Raw genomic sequence first — 16,829 nt, 5'->3', positions numbered from 1 at the left:
CAGGGGATCTCCTCTCACAGACTGACCTAGTCCTAATAATCTCCCGCTCACTTGTGCAACTAAGCTCCACCCACCTCCCAGCACTCTTTGTGTTCCAAACAGGAAGCCACCAAAGGTGCTTTGCTACACTACTATGTTGTGTGGGATGCAGGTGTTGGAGTGTGGACAGGTGTCTCCACCTTACCTGAATGGTGGGATACCACACCGCAGGAGGAGGTGCAGTACCTCTGTGGCGACTGAACCCTAAGGGGTGCCACACATGCATTATCGGGATTCCACAATGGAGGCAGACTGCAGAACTTGATCCTGCCTCTGATGATTCAGCTGTGAAGACTGACTCCATTAACATCGGGCTATGAGATCCCGTGGAGGAAGGGGAGTCGTCACTGGCTGAAAACTGTTCTTCAGAAGCAGACTTTGTTTCATTCCTGAAATTACCGGAACAAAACTGGGTGTTTGCTTGCTCTGTGGTGAACATTCTGTGGGCCATTATTTTATTTTACATAAATGCCTAACAACAAAAAAACTTAAAGGGGCCTTGTCACCCCCCCAGGGCATTCTTAAGTAAAAGAGCCACCTTCAGCAGCACTAAGGCTGCATTCTGTGAAGGTGGCTCTTCTGTTTCTGACCCCCAGTAACGCCAAAATATTAACTTTTATAAATAGATCCTCATGCCTGTAATGCGTCCCATAGGTATGGTGTGTTCCCCTGTATCAGCCACCTACCATCCGTCCATCATGCCTGTCCTGTGTCTCGGCACCGCCCACCATCTGTCCATCATGATGCCCCTGTGCGTCGCTGCCTCCTCCTGTGTAGTTTGCCTGTGCTGTGACAACTCTAGCTGCAGCTTCCCCCATCCCCCCTTTTTCCTCCCTCAGCACACAGCCTCTGATGAACTGACCTGCCACTGGCCTGCTTGTGTGCCGAGAGGAAAAAGAAAAAGGAGGAGGGGGATGGGGGAAGCTGCAGCTAGAGTTGTCACAGCACAGGCATACTACACAGGAGGAGGTGGCACCCAGACATCGGACAGGCATGATGGACGGCTGGCAGACAGCTGATACAGGGGGACACATCATACCTATTGGACACATTACAGGTATGAGGAGCTATTTATAAAAGTCAATATTTCAGCATTACTAGGGGTCAGAAACAGAAGAGCCACCTTTACAGAATGCAGCCTTAGTGCTGCTGAAGTTGGCTCTTCTACTTAAAAACACCCTGGGGGGGTGACAGGTTCCCTTTAACCTTATCTAAGACTAGTAAGCCTAACCTAATATAACACTAGAAACACTAATGTAACAGTAGTATCTTTTTGTATATAATTTATTTTTCACTTTTGAAGAAACCCTAAAGCCTAACCCTAACCCTAAAGTCTAACCCTAACCTAAGCCCAACTCTAACCCTAAAGATTAATCCTTATGCCTAAGCCTAAGCCTAAAGCCTAAACCTAACCCTAAAGCTTAACCATGTATCTAATCCTATCCTGTGTGATACTGACTGCTGAGCTGTGTATCTAATCCTATCCTGTGTGATACTGTCTGCTGAGCCGTGTATCTATTCCTATCCTGTGTGATACTGACTGCTGAGCTGTGTATCTAATCCTATCCTGTGTGATACTGACTGCTGAGCTGTGTATCTAATCCTATCCTGTGTGATACTGACTGCTGAGCCATGTGTCTAATCCTCTCCTGTGTGATACTGACTGCTGAACTGTGTATCTAATCCTATCCTGTGTGATACTGACTGCTGAGCCGTGTATCTAATCCTATCCTGTGTGATACTGGGCTCCCCCTGCAGTCTGTGTCTGTGTGGGCACGATAATAAATTGTGTTATTTCCAGCTTTACAGAAGGATGACAACACCATAGAAATGATAAGAATATTAGGCCTCATTTACCACAACTGTCTACAAAGAAAACTGTTGCTGATAGCAACCAATCACAGCTCATTTTTCATCTTTTAAACAGCTCTGGGACAGCGTGGCGAGTTTTGAGTGGCGACTTTTGTGTTTTGACTTTTATGTGGCGAGGTTGGTGTATGTGTGGTGAAATGTGTGCTGAGGGTGGTATATGTGTTAAAGCATGTGGTAGTATGTGGCGCTTTTTGTATGTGTGTTCATATCCCCATGTGTGGTGAGTATCCCATGTCAGGGCCCCACCTTAGCAACTGTACAGTATATACTCTTTGGCACCATCGCTCTCATTCTTTAAGTCCCCCTTGTTCACATCTGGCAGCTGTCAATTTGCTTCCAACACTTTTCCTTTCACTTTTTCCCCATTATGTAGATAGGGGCAAAATTATTTGGTGAATTGGAAAGCGCGGGGTTAAAATTTCATCTCACAACATAGCCTATGACACTCTCGGGGTCCAGACGTGTGACTGTGCAAAATTTTGTGGCTGTAGCTGCAACGGTGCAGATGTCAATCCCGGACATACACACATACATACATACAAACATACACACACATTGAGCTTTATATATTAGATTTTTGTGTAAAATGTAAATTGTTCTATTAGTCTATGAATTTCTGACAACATGTCTCTGAATTTCCAAGCAATAAATATTTTATTTTTTTCTGACAAAGAAAACTGGTCAAAATGTAAAAAAACAGCCCCCATTGTAACCTGAAAGATAAGAAAAATGAGTTATATTATAATCACCCTGGGCGGTCCGGGTCCAGTCTTGGTCTGATGGGTGTCGCGATCCAGTCCGGCGCCTCCCATCTTCTAATGGTGACGTCATCTTCTTTGCTTCCCGTCATGGCTCCTGAGCAGGCGCACTGCTCTGCCTTGTTGAGGGCAGAGCAGAGTCTTGCAGTGCGCAGGCGCCGGATTCCCTTTAATAGATAAGTCAGAACATGTTTAGCTTAGGAGGGGCTTGCTGTAAGTTAAGCTGCAGGATTTCCTGTATTGAGTCAGTCGGACTAGGTAGCTGGAGCAGCTCAGTTGGGGCCAGAGAGACCCTCAGTGTCCATTGGGCTAATGCCGTAATGTTTGAAGCTTAAGACCAGCCATCCGGGGCCAGTGGGAAGAAGACTGCAGCAGTGACAGCAGTGAGAGCAGTGTCATTGCAAGGAGAGGCTCTAATTGTGGACACAGCAGAAAGGACGGGCAGGTCACTCAACATGTGGCAGAACTCATCCTGGGCGCAGTCGGGGTGAGACGTCTAAGGGAACCTCTAGTGAAAGTGAGTCTGGATGACGAGGACGCTGAGGGGCCGTGTGTCACGGTCCAACCCGGGTACGTGCTGTGCGACAGTGAGAGGAGTGCAGGGAAAATGGAAGATATGTACTGCTTGAAATGTGATGTTAATGCTGTAACAGAACTGGATGAGCTCTGCCCTGAAGTCAGTAAAGTTGTTCAGTTGAAAGTCGACATGGACTGAATCTCAGTTATTGCAAATCTGCCTGGAGAGGGTCTCCTGAAGCAGAGGGAAGATCCTGAAGGAGCTGGACTTGGAGACACAGGTATGCTGACTAATGGACATTATTTTCATGTAAGTGGTGGTCAGGGAACAGAGATGAATGAGTGTGAGGCCATGACTATAGCCCTGGCCCTCCCTTACATGTGTTTGGAGGCAAGGAAGTCTCCAGTCTGGAGCTTCAGTGAGAGCTGAAGTTTATTTCCCACAAGGCTGGAGCTGCAGTGGAAAGGACTTTTGTACGTTCTGTTTTTGTAAGCCTTTTTTTGAGTTGCTATTTTGTTTTCTGTTTTATGGAGCAATAAACTAGTTCCTGACTTTAACAAAAAAAAAAATTTTTTTAAAAACACAGTGCTTTCAGACCTCAAGTAATGCAAACAAAACATTTTCATACTCATTTAGAAACATCAATACTAATGTTTTAACTCAGGAAGAGTTCTGAAATCAATATTTTGTGGAATAACCATGATTTTTAAAAACAGCTTTCATGCGTCTTGGCATGCTTTCCACCAAGCTTTCACACTGCTTTTGGCTCAAAAAATTTAGCAGTTTTTCTTTGCTTGATGGCTTCTGACTATTCATCTTCCTCTTGATTACAGTACATTCCAGAGGTTTTCAATGGGGTTCAGATCTGGAGAATGGGCTGCCCATGACAGGATTTTGATTTCTCTTAATTTTTTCCAGAGCAGTATATATACTGTGTGTATATATATATATATATATATATATATATAGATAAAAGGTGCAAATTAAAACTACAAACCATCTTGCAAAAAACAAGCCTTAATATGGCTCATTTGGTAAAAAATAAGTTACAGTTCTCAGAATGTGGCGCTGAAAAATAAATCATTATAAAATAATGTTTTTAGTTTGTAAAAGTAACAGTAGCAAAGCATAGAAAAAACTATATACGGTAAATTTGGTATTGCTATATTTGTAGTGGCCTGACAAACAAATTGGTATTATTATTATTATTATTATTATTTATTGTTATAGCGCCATTTATTCCATGGCGCTTTACATGTAGGGAGGGGTATACATAAAAACAAGTACAATAATGTTGAACAATACAAGTCATAACTGGTACAGGAGGAGAGAGGACCCTGCCCGCGAAGGCTCACAATCTACAAGGGATGGGTGAGAATACGGTAGGCGAGGGTAGAGCTGGTCATGCAGCGGTTTGGTCGATCGGTGGTTACTGCAGGTTATAGGTTTGTTGGAAGAGGTGGGACTTCAGGCACTTTTTGAAGGTTTCGATGGTAGGTGAGAGTCTTATCACTTATATCGCATGGTGAACACAGCAAAAAATAAAAACTTAACTGCTGTATTTTGTTTATTCTGTATCTGAAATATATGATTAAAAAGCAATCAAAAAATGTTATGTGCCCCAAAATGGTACAAAAAAATCTAACGCGTCATGCAAAAAATAAGCTTTCATACAACACTGATAACCTAAAAAAAGTTACAACTCTCAGAATATGGTGACAAAAAACTACCATATATTTTTATTCAAAACATAAAAAGACCAATATGAATCTGGTAATGCTGTATCGCACCGATCTAAAGAACAATGCATACTTGCATAATGCATGTGCTGCGGATCCTGAGTGTTCATTTCTGCCTGTAACCCTATGCACACTGCAATCTGTCTGACTGATGAAAGTCATTGTATGACTGAAAGTGACAAATTTGCAGCAAATAAAAAGAAATGATATTTTTACCACTAAAATGTTATATTTCAATGTTCTAACATTATAACTTTCTGTGAGGAACCTGTGTGTTCAAAATACTCACTACTAGTGTTGAGCATTCCGATACCGCAAGTATCGGGTATCGGCCGATACTTGCTGTATCGGAATTCCGATACCGACTTCCGATATTTTTTCAATATCGGAATTCGGCATCGGAATCGGAAGTTCAAAGTTGATTGACAGCCTGACGTCATCATGATGCGCGGTGTGTGCGCATCATGATGCGCCGTCATTTCGGGCCTTCCGGGGGTCTCTGCCGGCCTGCCGGGGGGCTGTGTGGACTGCCCGGGGTCTGTACCGGCCTGCCGGGGGGCTGTGCCGGCCTGCCGGTGGTCTGTGCACCCTGTGGGGGTCTGTACCGGCCTGCCGGGGGGCTGTGCCGGCCTGCCGGTGGTCTGTGCACCCTGTGGGGGTCTGTACCGGCCTGCCGGGGGGCTGTGCCGGCCTGCCGGTGGTCTGTGCACCCTGTGGGGGTCTGTACCGGCCTGCCGGGGGGCTGTGCTGATGTCCGGGGGTCTGTGCAAGCATCGTCCGATGGGACTACAAGTCCCATCGGGCGATGCCTGCTACCATGACAGTGATTGACACATTAGCCAATGATGGGACAGTAGTAGTCCCATCATCCGGCTAATGTGTTAAATGTAAAAAAAAAAAAAAAAAAAAAAAAATACTACATACATACTACATGCATGCTACATACATACTACATGCTACATACATACTACATATATACTACATGCATGCTACATACATACTACATGCTACATACATACTACATATATACTACATACATACTACATACATGCTACATACATACTGCATGCTACATACATACTACATACATACTACATACATACTACATGCATGCTACATGCATGCTACATACATACTACATAAATACTACATACATACTACATACATACTACATACATACTACATGCATGCTACATACATACTACATGCATGCTACATACATACTACATGCATGCTACATACATACTACATATATACTACATGCATGCTACATACATACTACATGCTACATACATACTACATATATACTACATGCATGCTACATACATACTACATGCTACATACATACTACATGCTACATACATACTACATACATACTACATACATACTACATACATGCTACATACATGCTACATACATACTGCATGCTACATACATACTACATACATACTACATACATACTACATACATACTACATGCATGCTACATACATACTACATACATACATACTACATGCATGCTACATACATACTACATGCATGCTACATGCATGCTACATACATACTACATGCTACATACATACCACATACATACTACATACATACTACATACATACTACATGCTACATACATACTACATATATACTACATGCATGCTACATACATACTACATGCTACATACATACCACATACATACTACATGCATGCTACATACATACTACATATATACTACATGCATGCTACATACATACTGCATGCTACATGCATGCTACATACATACTACATACATACTACATGCTACATACATACCACATATATACTACATACATACTACATACAATACATTCATACAATACATACATAGACATACAGTACATATAACATAGAGTAACATACTTACCAATACTTGTCACATTGTTCCCCGAAGCCATTGTCTTTTCCGGAATAAATATTAACATAACAAACCACAAAAATACTCACCCACGATCCGAAGCAGTCCACGAGTGTGTCCCACAACGATCTTGGGTAGAGAACTGCAGCATCAGATGATGCTGCCGTTCTCTACGGGCTGCAGGAATCCAATGACGGAAGGTAGGTATCCTTCCGCACTGTATTCCTCCGCCACTTAAAAAAAAAAAAGTCCCTAGTCTCACTTTATGCCATTGCTGCGTGGGAAATTCCCACACAGCAATGGCATAAAGTGAGACTAGGGACTTTTTTTTTTTTAAGTGGCGGAGGAATACAGTGCGGAAGGATACCTACCTTCCGTCATTGGATTCCTGCAGCCCGTAGAGAACGACAGCAACAGCTGATGCTGCAGTTCTCTACCCAAGATCGTCGTGGGACACACTCGTGGACTGCTTCGGATCGTGGGTGAGTATTTTTGTGGTTTGTTATGTTAATATTTATTCCGGAAAAGACAATGGCTTCGGGGAACAATGTGACAAGTATTGGTAAGTATGTTACTCTATGTTATATGTACTGTATGTCTATGTATGTATTGTATGAATGTATTGTATGTATGTAGTATATATGTGGTATGTATGTAGCATGTAGTATGTATGTAGTATGTATGTAGCATGCATGTAGCATGCAGTATGTATGTAGCATGCATGTAGTATATATGTAGTATGTATGTAGCATGCATGTAGTATATATGTAGTATGTATGTAGCATGTAGCATGTATGTAGTATGTATGTGGTATGTATGTAGCATGTAGTATGTATGTAGCATGCATGTAGTATATATGTAGTATGTATTTAGCATGTAGCATGTATGTAGTATGTATGTGGTATGTATGTAGCATGTAGTATGTATGTAGCATGCATGTAGTATGTATGTAGTATGTATGTAGTATGTATGTAGTATGTATGTAGTATGTATGTAGCATGCATGTAGCATGCATGTAGTATGTATGTAGTATGTATGTAGCATGTATGTAGTATGTATGTAGTATATATGTAGTATGTATGTAGCATGTAGTATGTATGTAGCATGTAGTATGTATGTAGCATGCATGTAGTATATATGTAGTATGTATGTAGCATGTAGTATGTATGTAGCATGCATGTAGTATGTATGTAGCATGTAGTATGTATGTAGCATGCATGTAGTATGTATGTAGTATGTATGTAGTATTTTTTTTTTTTTTTTTACATTTAACACATTAGCCGGATGACCACAGACCACAGACCACCGGAGCCTGCACAGACCCCCTGGCAGGCCGGCACAGACCACCGAAAGGCCCGTACAGACCCCAGAGAGGCTGTACAAGGCAAAAACAGGGTATTGTATGTATGTAGTATATATGTAGTATGTATGTAGCATGCATGTAGCATGCAGTATGTATGTAGCATGCATGTAGTATATATGTAGTATGTATGTAGCATGCATGTAGTTTATATGTAGTATGTATGTAGCATGTAGCATGTATGTAGTATGTATGTGGTATGTATGTAGCATGTAGTATGTATGTAGCATGCATGTAGTATATATGTAGTATGTATGTAGCATGTAGCATGTATGTAGTATGTATGTGGTATGTATGTAGCATGTAGTATGTATGTAGCATGCATGTAGTATGTATGTAGTATGTATGTAGTATGTATGTAGTATGTATGTAGCATGCATGTAGCATGCATGTAGTATGTATGTAGTATGTATGTAGTATGTATGTAGCATGTATGTAGTATATATGTAGTATGTATGTAGCATGTAGTATGTATGTAGCATGCATGTAGTATATATGTAGTATGTATGTAGCATGTAGTATGTATGTAGCATGCATGTAGTATGTATGTAGCATGTAGTATGTATGTAGCATGTAGTATGTATGTAGCATGCATGTAGTATGTATGTAGTATGTATGTAGTATTTTTTTTTTTTTTTTTACATTTAACACATTAGCCGGGTGATGGGACTACTACTGTCCCATCATTGGCTAATGTGTCAATCACTGTCATGGTAGCAGGCATCGCCTGATGGGACTTGTAGTCCCATCGGACGATGCCTGCACAGACCCCCGAAGCCTGCACAGACCACCGGCAGGCCGGCACAGCCCCCCGGCAGGCCGGCACAGCCCCCCGGAGCCTGCACAGACCACCGGCAGGCCGGCACAGCCCCCCGGCAGGCCGGCACAGCCCACCGGAGCCTGCACAGACCACCGGCAGGCCGGCACAGCCCCCCGGCAGGCCGGCACAGACCACCGGAGCCTGCACAGACCCCCTGGCAGGCCGGCACAGACCACCGAAAGGCCCGTACAGACCCCAGAGAGGCTGTACAAGGCAAAAACAGGGTTTTTCTTATTCCGATACCGGAAGTCCCATAGACTTGAATGGGACTTCCGGTATCGGAATCGGCGATACCGATACTTTTTTTAAAGATCGGCCGATCCATTCCGATCCGATACTTTGAAGTATCGGACGGTATCGCTCAACTCTACTCACTACACTCCTAGATGAATTGCTTCAGCAGTGAAGTTACTAATACGGGGTCATTTTGGCTATGTGCCCACGTAGCGATTTTTAAGCGTTTTTGCCGTGATTTTCGGCGTGAAAACGCTGCGAAAACGTTTAAAAATCATGTACAGAACGCCCCCCATGCATTCCTATGGCATTCCGCACATGCTGTGCTAATGCTGCGCTTTTTTCCGCGGCGGAATCGCATCACGGAAAAAATCGCAGCATGCTCATTCTTTTGTGTGGAATCGCAAAGAATTGCCGCGATTCCGCACCCATAGGAATGCATGAGAATCGCTTACTTCCCGCATGTGGCTATGCCCACCATGCGGGAAGTTAAGCGTCTCATGTGCGGTTGGTACCCACGGTGTGGAGGAGAGGAGACTGTCCTCCAGGCCCTGGGTACCATACCCCTGCAAAAAAAAGAATAAAAAATAAAAAATCGGGGTATATTTACCTTCCGGTGTCCCGCGCTGCATTCCCGGCCTAAGCGTTCCCAGTAATGCCTTGCGGCAAGGTCCTGTGATGACGTAGTCTCGCGTAACTCTAGCGGTCTCGCGAGATCGCTATAGCAACGCGAGACTACGTCATCACAGGTCTCGCAAGGCATTACTGGGAACGCTGACGCCCTGGATGGCAGCGCGGGACGCCCGAAGGTAAATATACCCCGATTTTTTTATTTTTTTAGCATTTTAACATTCTATCTTTTTCTATTGATGCCGCATAGGCAGCCTCAATAGTAAAAACCTGGTCACACTTGTCAAACACTATGTTTGACGAGTGTGACCAACCTGTCAATCACTTTCCAAGCGATGCTTCAAATCGCTTGGAAAGTGCTTGAATATCGCACGCGAAAATCGCGGCAAAATCGCGATCATAATCGCAGTAAAATAGCTGTGAAATCGCGCGGAAAAAAACGCGCAATTTCTGGGAAGGAGTCCGGTTTTTAGTGAGCGTTTTAAAACGCTACGTGGGTGCATAGCCTTAATATGCAAATTGCCTCTTCAGAGAGAAAGACGACTTGAACTCTATAGCACCACCTGTTGGTAGTAGCGATCCTGCAAGTCATAATCCACTCTTTAACGAGTCTTGTAATATGACTTAGGATAAAAGCCAAATTAGAATCTCAATTCGCAGACACGGTGTTTCGGGCTATTGGCCCTCATCAGTGCAAAGTATGAGGACTGATTTGGCTAGGTGAGATCCTCTGGACTGAGGTCTAAGAGGTAAGGTAAGGTAAGGTTTTTCCTTGTGGAGAGTGACATACCAGCTCTAGCTTGTCAAGGTAAGGAGGCTTATTCACCGTGCAATGCTCCTCTGGGAAATTTAATATGCAAATTGCCTCTTCAGAGAGAAAGAAGACTTTCACCACCTGATGGGGTCAAAAAGCTAAGTAGCGCTCCTTCCCATCCGATCCCTGCTGTGTGCTCAAACAATAGTGTGCAACCTCATATGGAGTACTACCGTGTTCAGTGAAAATTGCATATCAAATTATGTGGTCAATTTTTTCCTATGACCCCTCATGTAAATTTGGCACTAAAACCGTATTTTAGTGGAAAAAAAAAATTTTGTTTTCACATCTAAATGTTATAAAGTTTTGTGAATCACTTATAGGTTAAACATGCCCAGAACACCAATAACTGAATTCCTTTAGGGGTCTAGTTTCCAGAATGGGGTCACTTGTGGAGGTTTCTGCTGTACTGGCATGTTTGAGGCTTTGCAAATGCGACATGATGTTTACAATCTATTCCAGACAAATGTACGCTCCAAAAATCAAATAGCGCTCTTTCCAAGCTTTCCAAGCTCTGCCATGGGCACAAACAGCAGTTTTTGACCACATTTTGACCACATCTTCTTGTTCGGAATTAATTGCATAATAAATTTTGGGGTCCATTTTCTCCTATTATTGTGAAAATTACTAAATTGAGGCTAAAACAACATTTTAGCGGAAAAAAACAAAATTTTCATTTTCACATCCACATTTTAGAAACTTCTGTCAAGCACCTTACAGTTTCACAAAGGTCAACACACCCATAGGTTTCTGCTATTTTGGTTCCTCAGGGGACCTGCAAATGAGACTTTGTGTCTGCAATATATTCCAGCCACATTTACATTCCAAATGTCACTTCTTCACTTCCGAGCCTTGTCATGTGTCCAAACAAAACTTGTTTACTACATGTGGGGTATCACCATGAGGAAGAAGAATGTAGGTAACTGTGGGGTTCACTTTCACGTGTTACCACTTGCAAAAGTAAAAAAAGTAGCGCTAAAGAAACATTTTTGTGAAAAAAATGAAAATTTTGAATATGACAGCCTAATGCCATCAGATTCTGTGTAATACCTGTGAGTTCAAAATGCTCACTATACTCCTGGATAAAATCCTTGAGGGGTGTAGTTTCCAAAATGGAGTCACTTGTGGGGGTTTCTGCCTTTTAGGCACCTTAAAGGGTCCTGCAAACGCAACATGGAGCCCACATTCTATTTCAGTCAAATTTGTGTTCCAAAATTCAAATGGTGCTCCTTACCTTCCGAACCCTGATATTCGTCTAAATAGAATAAATAGAGGTTTCTTACCCCAAGTGGGGTATCAGTGCACTGGGTAAAAAATCATGTGGTAAATTTTCTCGTTCTAGTCCTATTATTGCTATTAATAGGTTCCTAAAGAAACAGGTTTTCTAAATTTCTTGAAAAAATTAGAAATTGCTGCTAAAATTTTAAGCCTTCTAACATCCTAACAAAATAAAGTGATGTTTGAAAAATTATGCAGATATAATGTAGACATATGGAAAATGTTATTTATTAATTATTTTGTACAGAAATGCTAGCTGAATTAAGGATATAAAAATTGAAAGTTTGAAATTTGAAAGTTTTTAAAGAATTTTGCCAAAATTACAATATTTTCACAAATAAACACAAAACATATCAACCTACAGTTTACCTTAAGGTACAATGTGTCATGAAAAAACAGTCTGAGAATCATTGAGATAAGTTGAAGAGTCCCAGAGTTAATACCATATGAAGTGACATTTGTCAGATTTAAAAAAGTTGGACGGTTTATTAATGGTAAAATTGACTCCGTCCTTAAGGAGTTTAATGTCAACCCAATTGTCTTTTTTACTAATTGGATTGTACACAGGGGTATTTTAGGTTTGTGAGGGATGTGGTTAGAGATTGCTGAATATTTTATATTAGGTTTTTTTACATTTAATATTTATGGATGCTTTGTATGCTTTAAAAAAGCTTTCAGTCAGCCAAAACGTTAATAATTTGCAGTAGCTAATTTATAGCTGGATGGAAGATGATTACGGCCATTGATATTTACTATGGTAGATATATAGAGTGCATATAAAAAGTCTACTACTTTTAATATCACATATAATCTGTGCAATTTAATTGAAAAAATCTGAAATCTTTAAACTAATACATTGTTGAATTACCCTTTGAATTTATGTCAGCATTCAATCTTTTTGGGTAGTAGTCTATCAGAATGACACATCTAGAATTGGCAATCTTTGCACACTTTTCCATGCAGTAGCCTTCCAATTCAGTCAGATTGTGAGGGCTCCTGTATACAGTTCCTACTTCAGGTCAACAGATTATCAATAAGATTCAGGTCTGGGCTCTGGCTGGGCCATATCAAAATTTCAATCTTCTTCTGTTGAAGCCATTATTTTGTTAATTTGGAGATATGTTTAGGGTTGTTGTGCTGAAATGTGAAATTTCTCTTCATATTAAAATTTTTAGCAGAGACCTGAAGCAACTGTTTGACTGATTTTTGTAACTATTTTGTCCATTTGTCCATAATTCCCTCCAGCTTGATAAAAGTCTCAGTTCTAGCTGCCAAAAAACAGCCCAAAGCATAATGCTGTCTCCACCATGCTTCATTGTGGGTATGGTGTCAATCTGGTGATGTGCAACAATCATTCCTTTTGGAATTATAGCCAAACAGTTCAACATCTTATGAGACCAAAGCATGTTTTCCCACATGCTTTTGGCACACTTGACATACGTTTTGACAAAACATAGCTGTGCTTGGATGTATTTCCTTGTAAGAAAAGGCTTCCATCTTGCCATCCTAGCCCACAGGCCAGACATTTGCTGAATATCTGAGATTGTTGTCACATTTTAATACATAACTAGTATTTGCCAGAAAGTATTGCAGCTCCTTTAATGTTTCTGTAGCTTTATTGGCAGTCTCCCAGACCAATTTTCTTGTCTTTTCATCACTTTTTTTGCAGATCCAGATAAATTCACTGCAATGCCAAATTTAAGCCACTCCTTGATCACCATCTTCATTGTGTTCCATGGTATATCTAAAACTGTGGAATTATTTTGTACCCTTCTCCTTACTGATATAGCGTTCAACAATGAGATCCCTTTTCTCAGTTGTATGCCATTTACAGACCATTGCTTTTACTGTAAAATACAACTAATAAAATATCTGGAAAATCCTACTAGAACAACTAAACTTTATATGGGGTTAATCAGAATCACTTCAAATAATGGCAGCTTTGTATTGAGTACTATTTAACATGAGTTTAAATATAATTGGCTAATTCTGAACACAAACACATCCCCAATTATAAGAGGGTTTTCACACTTATGCAGCCACATTATTTTATTTGATATTTTTATTTTCCCATGCAAAATTATTTTAGCTTGTTTCTCAATGGATTTGTTCAGATTATGGGTAAAATTTAAGGTAAAAAAGTTCTGAAATGAAACTTCTTGCCATAATTTTTAACTCTATATGTCTGTTATTCCACTGTAAAATTCATATCACATAACCTGTACTTAAAGGTCACTAAAAGCCACATTCTATTTAATCATTCCTTTTTAACCTACTCATTTAAGCAAAATGTAATAGAAAATCAAACACTTTTCTTAATGTTAAATATCCTTTTAGGTGTTTCCTGTCCTGACCTACGACCGCCTGTAAATGGGAAAATTGATCCTTCCCAATCAGAATACACCTTCAAAGATCAAGTAGTAATCACATGTAATCCTGGGTATCAAATTATAAAGGTGAGTCATACTTATCACAGTCAATACAGTCACATAACCCCTTAACGACCGCCGATACGCCTTTTAACGGCGGTAATTAAGGGTACTTAAACCACAGCGCCGTGAATTCACGGCGCTGTGGAGTAAGTAAATAGCGCCACCCAGTGTCGGACTTTCACCGGAGTCTCGGCTGCAGGGGGTAGCCGAGACCCCAGAGAACATGAATCAGGTTGGTTTTTACCGACCCCTCTTTTGCGATCACCGTTATTAACCCTATAACGGCGATCGCAAAAATAAAGGCCATGATTTTGCATTTAAATTCTCTTTCCTCTGATGTGATCGCACATCAGAGGAGAGAGAAATAGGGACCCCGATCGCCCCCGGTACCTCTCCATGCTCCAGGGTCTCCTCCTGGTGGTCCTGCGCCCCGCCGGAATCCTCCGGTGGATGCCGCCATCTTGGATCCGGAGAAAATGGCGGGTGCATGTGCAGTGCGCCCGCCGGGAATCTGCAGGCTCCGGCTGGCAGATTCCATTAATTCATTTTGATTACTATGATAAACAATCATAGTGATCAAAATAAAAAAAATGGTAAATAACCCCCTCGTTTATCACCCCCTTAGTTAGGCAAACATAATAAAATAAAGAAAATATTTTTTTTTCATTTTTCCATTAGGGTTAGGGTTAGGGCTAGAGCTAGGGTTAGGGCTAGGGTTAGGGCTAGGGTTAGGGTTACGGCTAGGGCTGGGTTAGGGTTAGGGCAAGGGTTAGGTCTAGGGTTGGAGCTAAGGTTATGGCTAGGTTTAGGCCTAGGGTTAGGGCTAGGGTTAGGGTTAGGGTTAGCGCTAGGGTTATGGCTAAGGTTAGGGCTAGGGTTAGGGCTAGGGTTAAAATTAGGGTTAGGGCGAATTAGGATTAGGGTTAGAATTAGGATTAGGCATTAGGGTTGGGATTAGGGTTAGGGGTGTGTTGGGGTTAGGGTTGGAGCAATAATTGAGGGGTTTTCACTATTTCCCAACTTTGGGGGTCTAAAAATTGGGGGCTAAAAAACCACTTTTATGAAAATAAAAAAGACTTTTTATTTTCACGCCCGGGTGTTATAAACTTCTGTGAAGCACTTGAGGATTCAAAGTGCTCACCACACATCTAGATAAGCTCCTTGGGGTGGTCTAGTTTTCAAAATGGGGTCACTTGTGGGGGGTTTCCACTGTTTAGGTACATCAGGGGCTCTGCAAACGTACATGACGCCTGCAGACCATTCCATCAAAGTCTGCATTTCAAAATGGCACTCCTTCCCTTCCGGGCTCTCCCATGCGCCCAAACAGTGGTTCCCCCCCACATATGGGGTATTAGCGTACTCAGGACAAATTGCACAACAACTTTTGTGCTCCAATTTCTCCTGTTGCCCTTAGGAAATTAAAAAATAGAGGGCTAAAAAATCATTTTTGAGGAAAAAAAATGTTTTTTTATTTTCACAGGTCTGCGTTATAAACTTTTGTGAAGCACTTGGGGGTTCAAAGTGCTCACCACACATCTAGATAAGCTCCTTGGGGGGTCTAGTTTCCAAAATGGGGTCACTTGTGGGGGGTTTCCGCTGTTTAGGTACATCAGGGGCTCTGCAAACGCAACATGACGCCCGCAGACCATTCCATCAAAGTCTGCATTCCAAAATGGCACTCCTTCCCTTCCGAGCTCTCCCATGCACCCAAACAGTGGTTCCCCCCCACATATAGGGTATCAGCGTGCTCAGGATAAATTGCACAACAACTTTTGTGGTCCAATTTCTCCTGTTATCCTTAGGAAAATAAAAAATAGAGGGCTAAAAAATCATTTTTGAGAAAAAAAAATGATTTTTAATTTTCACGGCTCTACGTTTATAAACTTCTGTGAAGCACTTGGGGGTTCAAAGTGCTCACCACATATCTAGATAAGCTCCTTCGAGGGTCTAGTTTCCAAGATGGGATCACTTTTGGGGGTTTATACTGTTTAGTCACATCAGGAGCTCTGCAAACGCAACGTGACGCCTGCTGACCATTCCATCAAAGTCTGCATTCCAAAATGGCACTCCTTCCCTTCTAAGCTCTACCATGCACCCAAACAGTGGTTCCCCCCCACATATGGGGTATCAGCGTACTCAGGACAAATGGCACAAAAACTTTTTTTGTGGTCCAATTTCTCCTGTTATCCTTGTGAAAATAAAAAATAGCGGGCTAAAAAATAATTTTTGAGAAAAAAAAATTATTTTTAATTTTCACGGCTCTACGTTATAAACTTCTGTGAAGCACTTGAAGGTTCAAAGTGCTCAGCACACATCTAGATAAGTTCCTTGGGGGTCTAGTTTCCAAAATGGGGTCACTTGTTGGGGGTTTCCACTATTTAGGAACATCAGGGACTCTCCAAAACGCAACATGGCATCCGATCTCAATTCCAGCCAATTCTGTGTT

The 16,829-nt window shown here is 41.6% G+C and overlaps 1 protein-coding gene across 6 annotated transcripts in view; it reads left to right on the top strand.

Moving 5' to 3' along the window:
- Positions 1 to 16,829, top strand: part of MASP1 (MBL associated serine protease 1) — a 245,757-nt gene that overhangs the window by 77,184 nt on the left and 151,744 nt on the right. For all 6 annotated transcript variants that reach the window (XM_073589389.1, XM_073589388.1, XM_073589387.1 and 3 more), the window contains exon 7: positions 14,289 to 14,407. In XM_073589389.1, coding sequence (XP_073445490.1) covers positions 14,289 to 14,407 — 119 coding nt within the window. The remainder of the gene's footprint in view (positions 1 to 14,288; positions 14,408 to 16,829) is intronic.

The sequence above is a fragment of the Dendrobates tinctorius genome, unplaced genomic scaffold (genome assembly GCF_039654945.1).
Source record: "Dendrobates tinctorius isolate UK_male_01 unplaced genomic scaffold, ASM3965494v1 ptg000107l, whole genome shotgun sequence".
Taxonomy (NCBI): Eukaryota; Metazoa; Chordata; class Amphibia; order Anura; family Dendrobatidae; genus Dendrobates; species Dendrobates tinctorius.
This window is presented reverse-complemented; position numbering and strand designations above follow the sequence as displayed.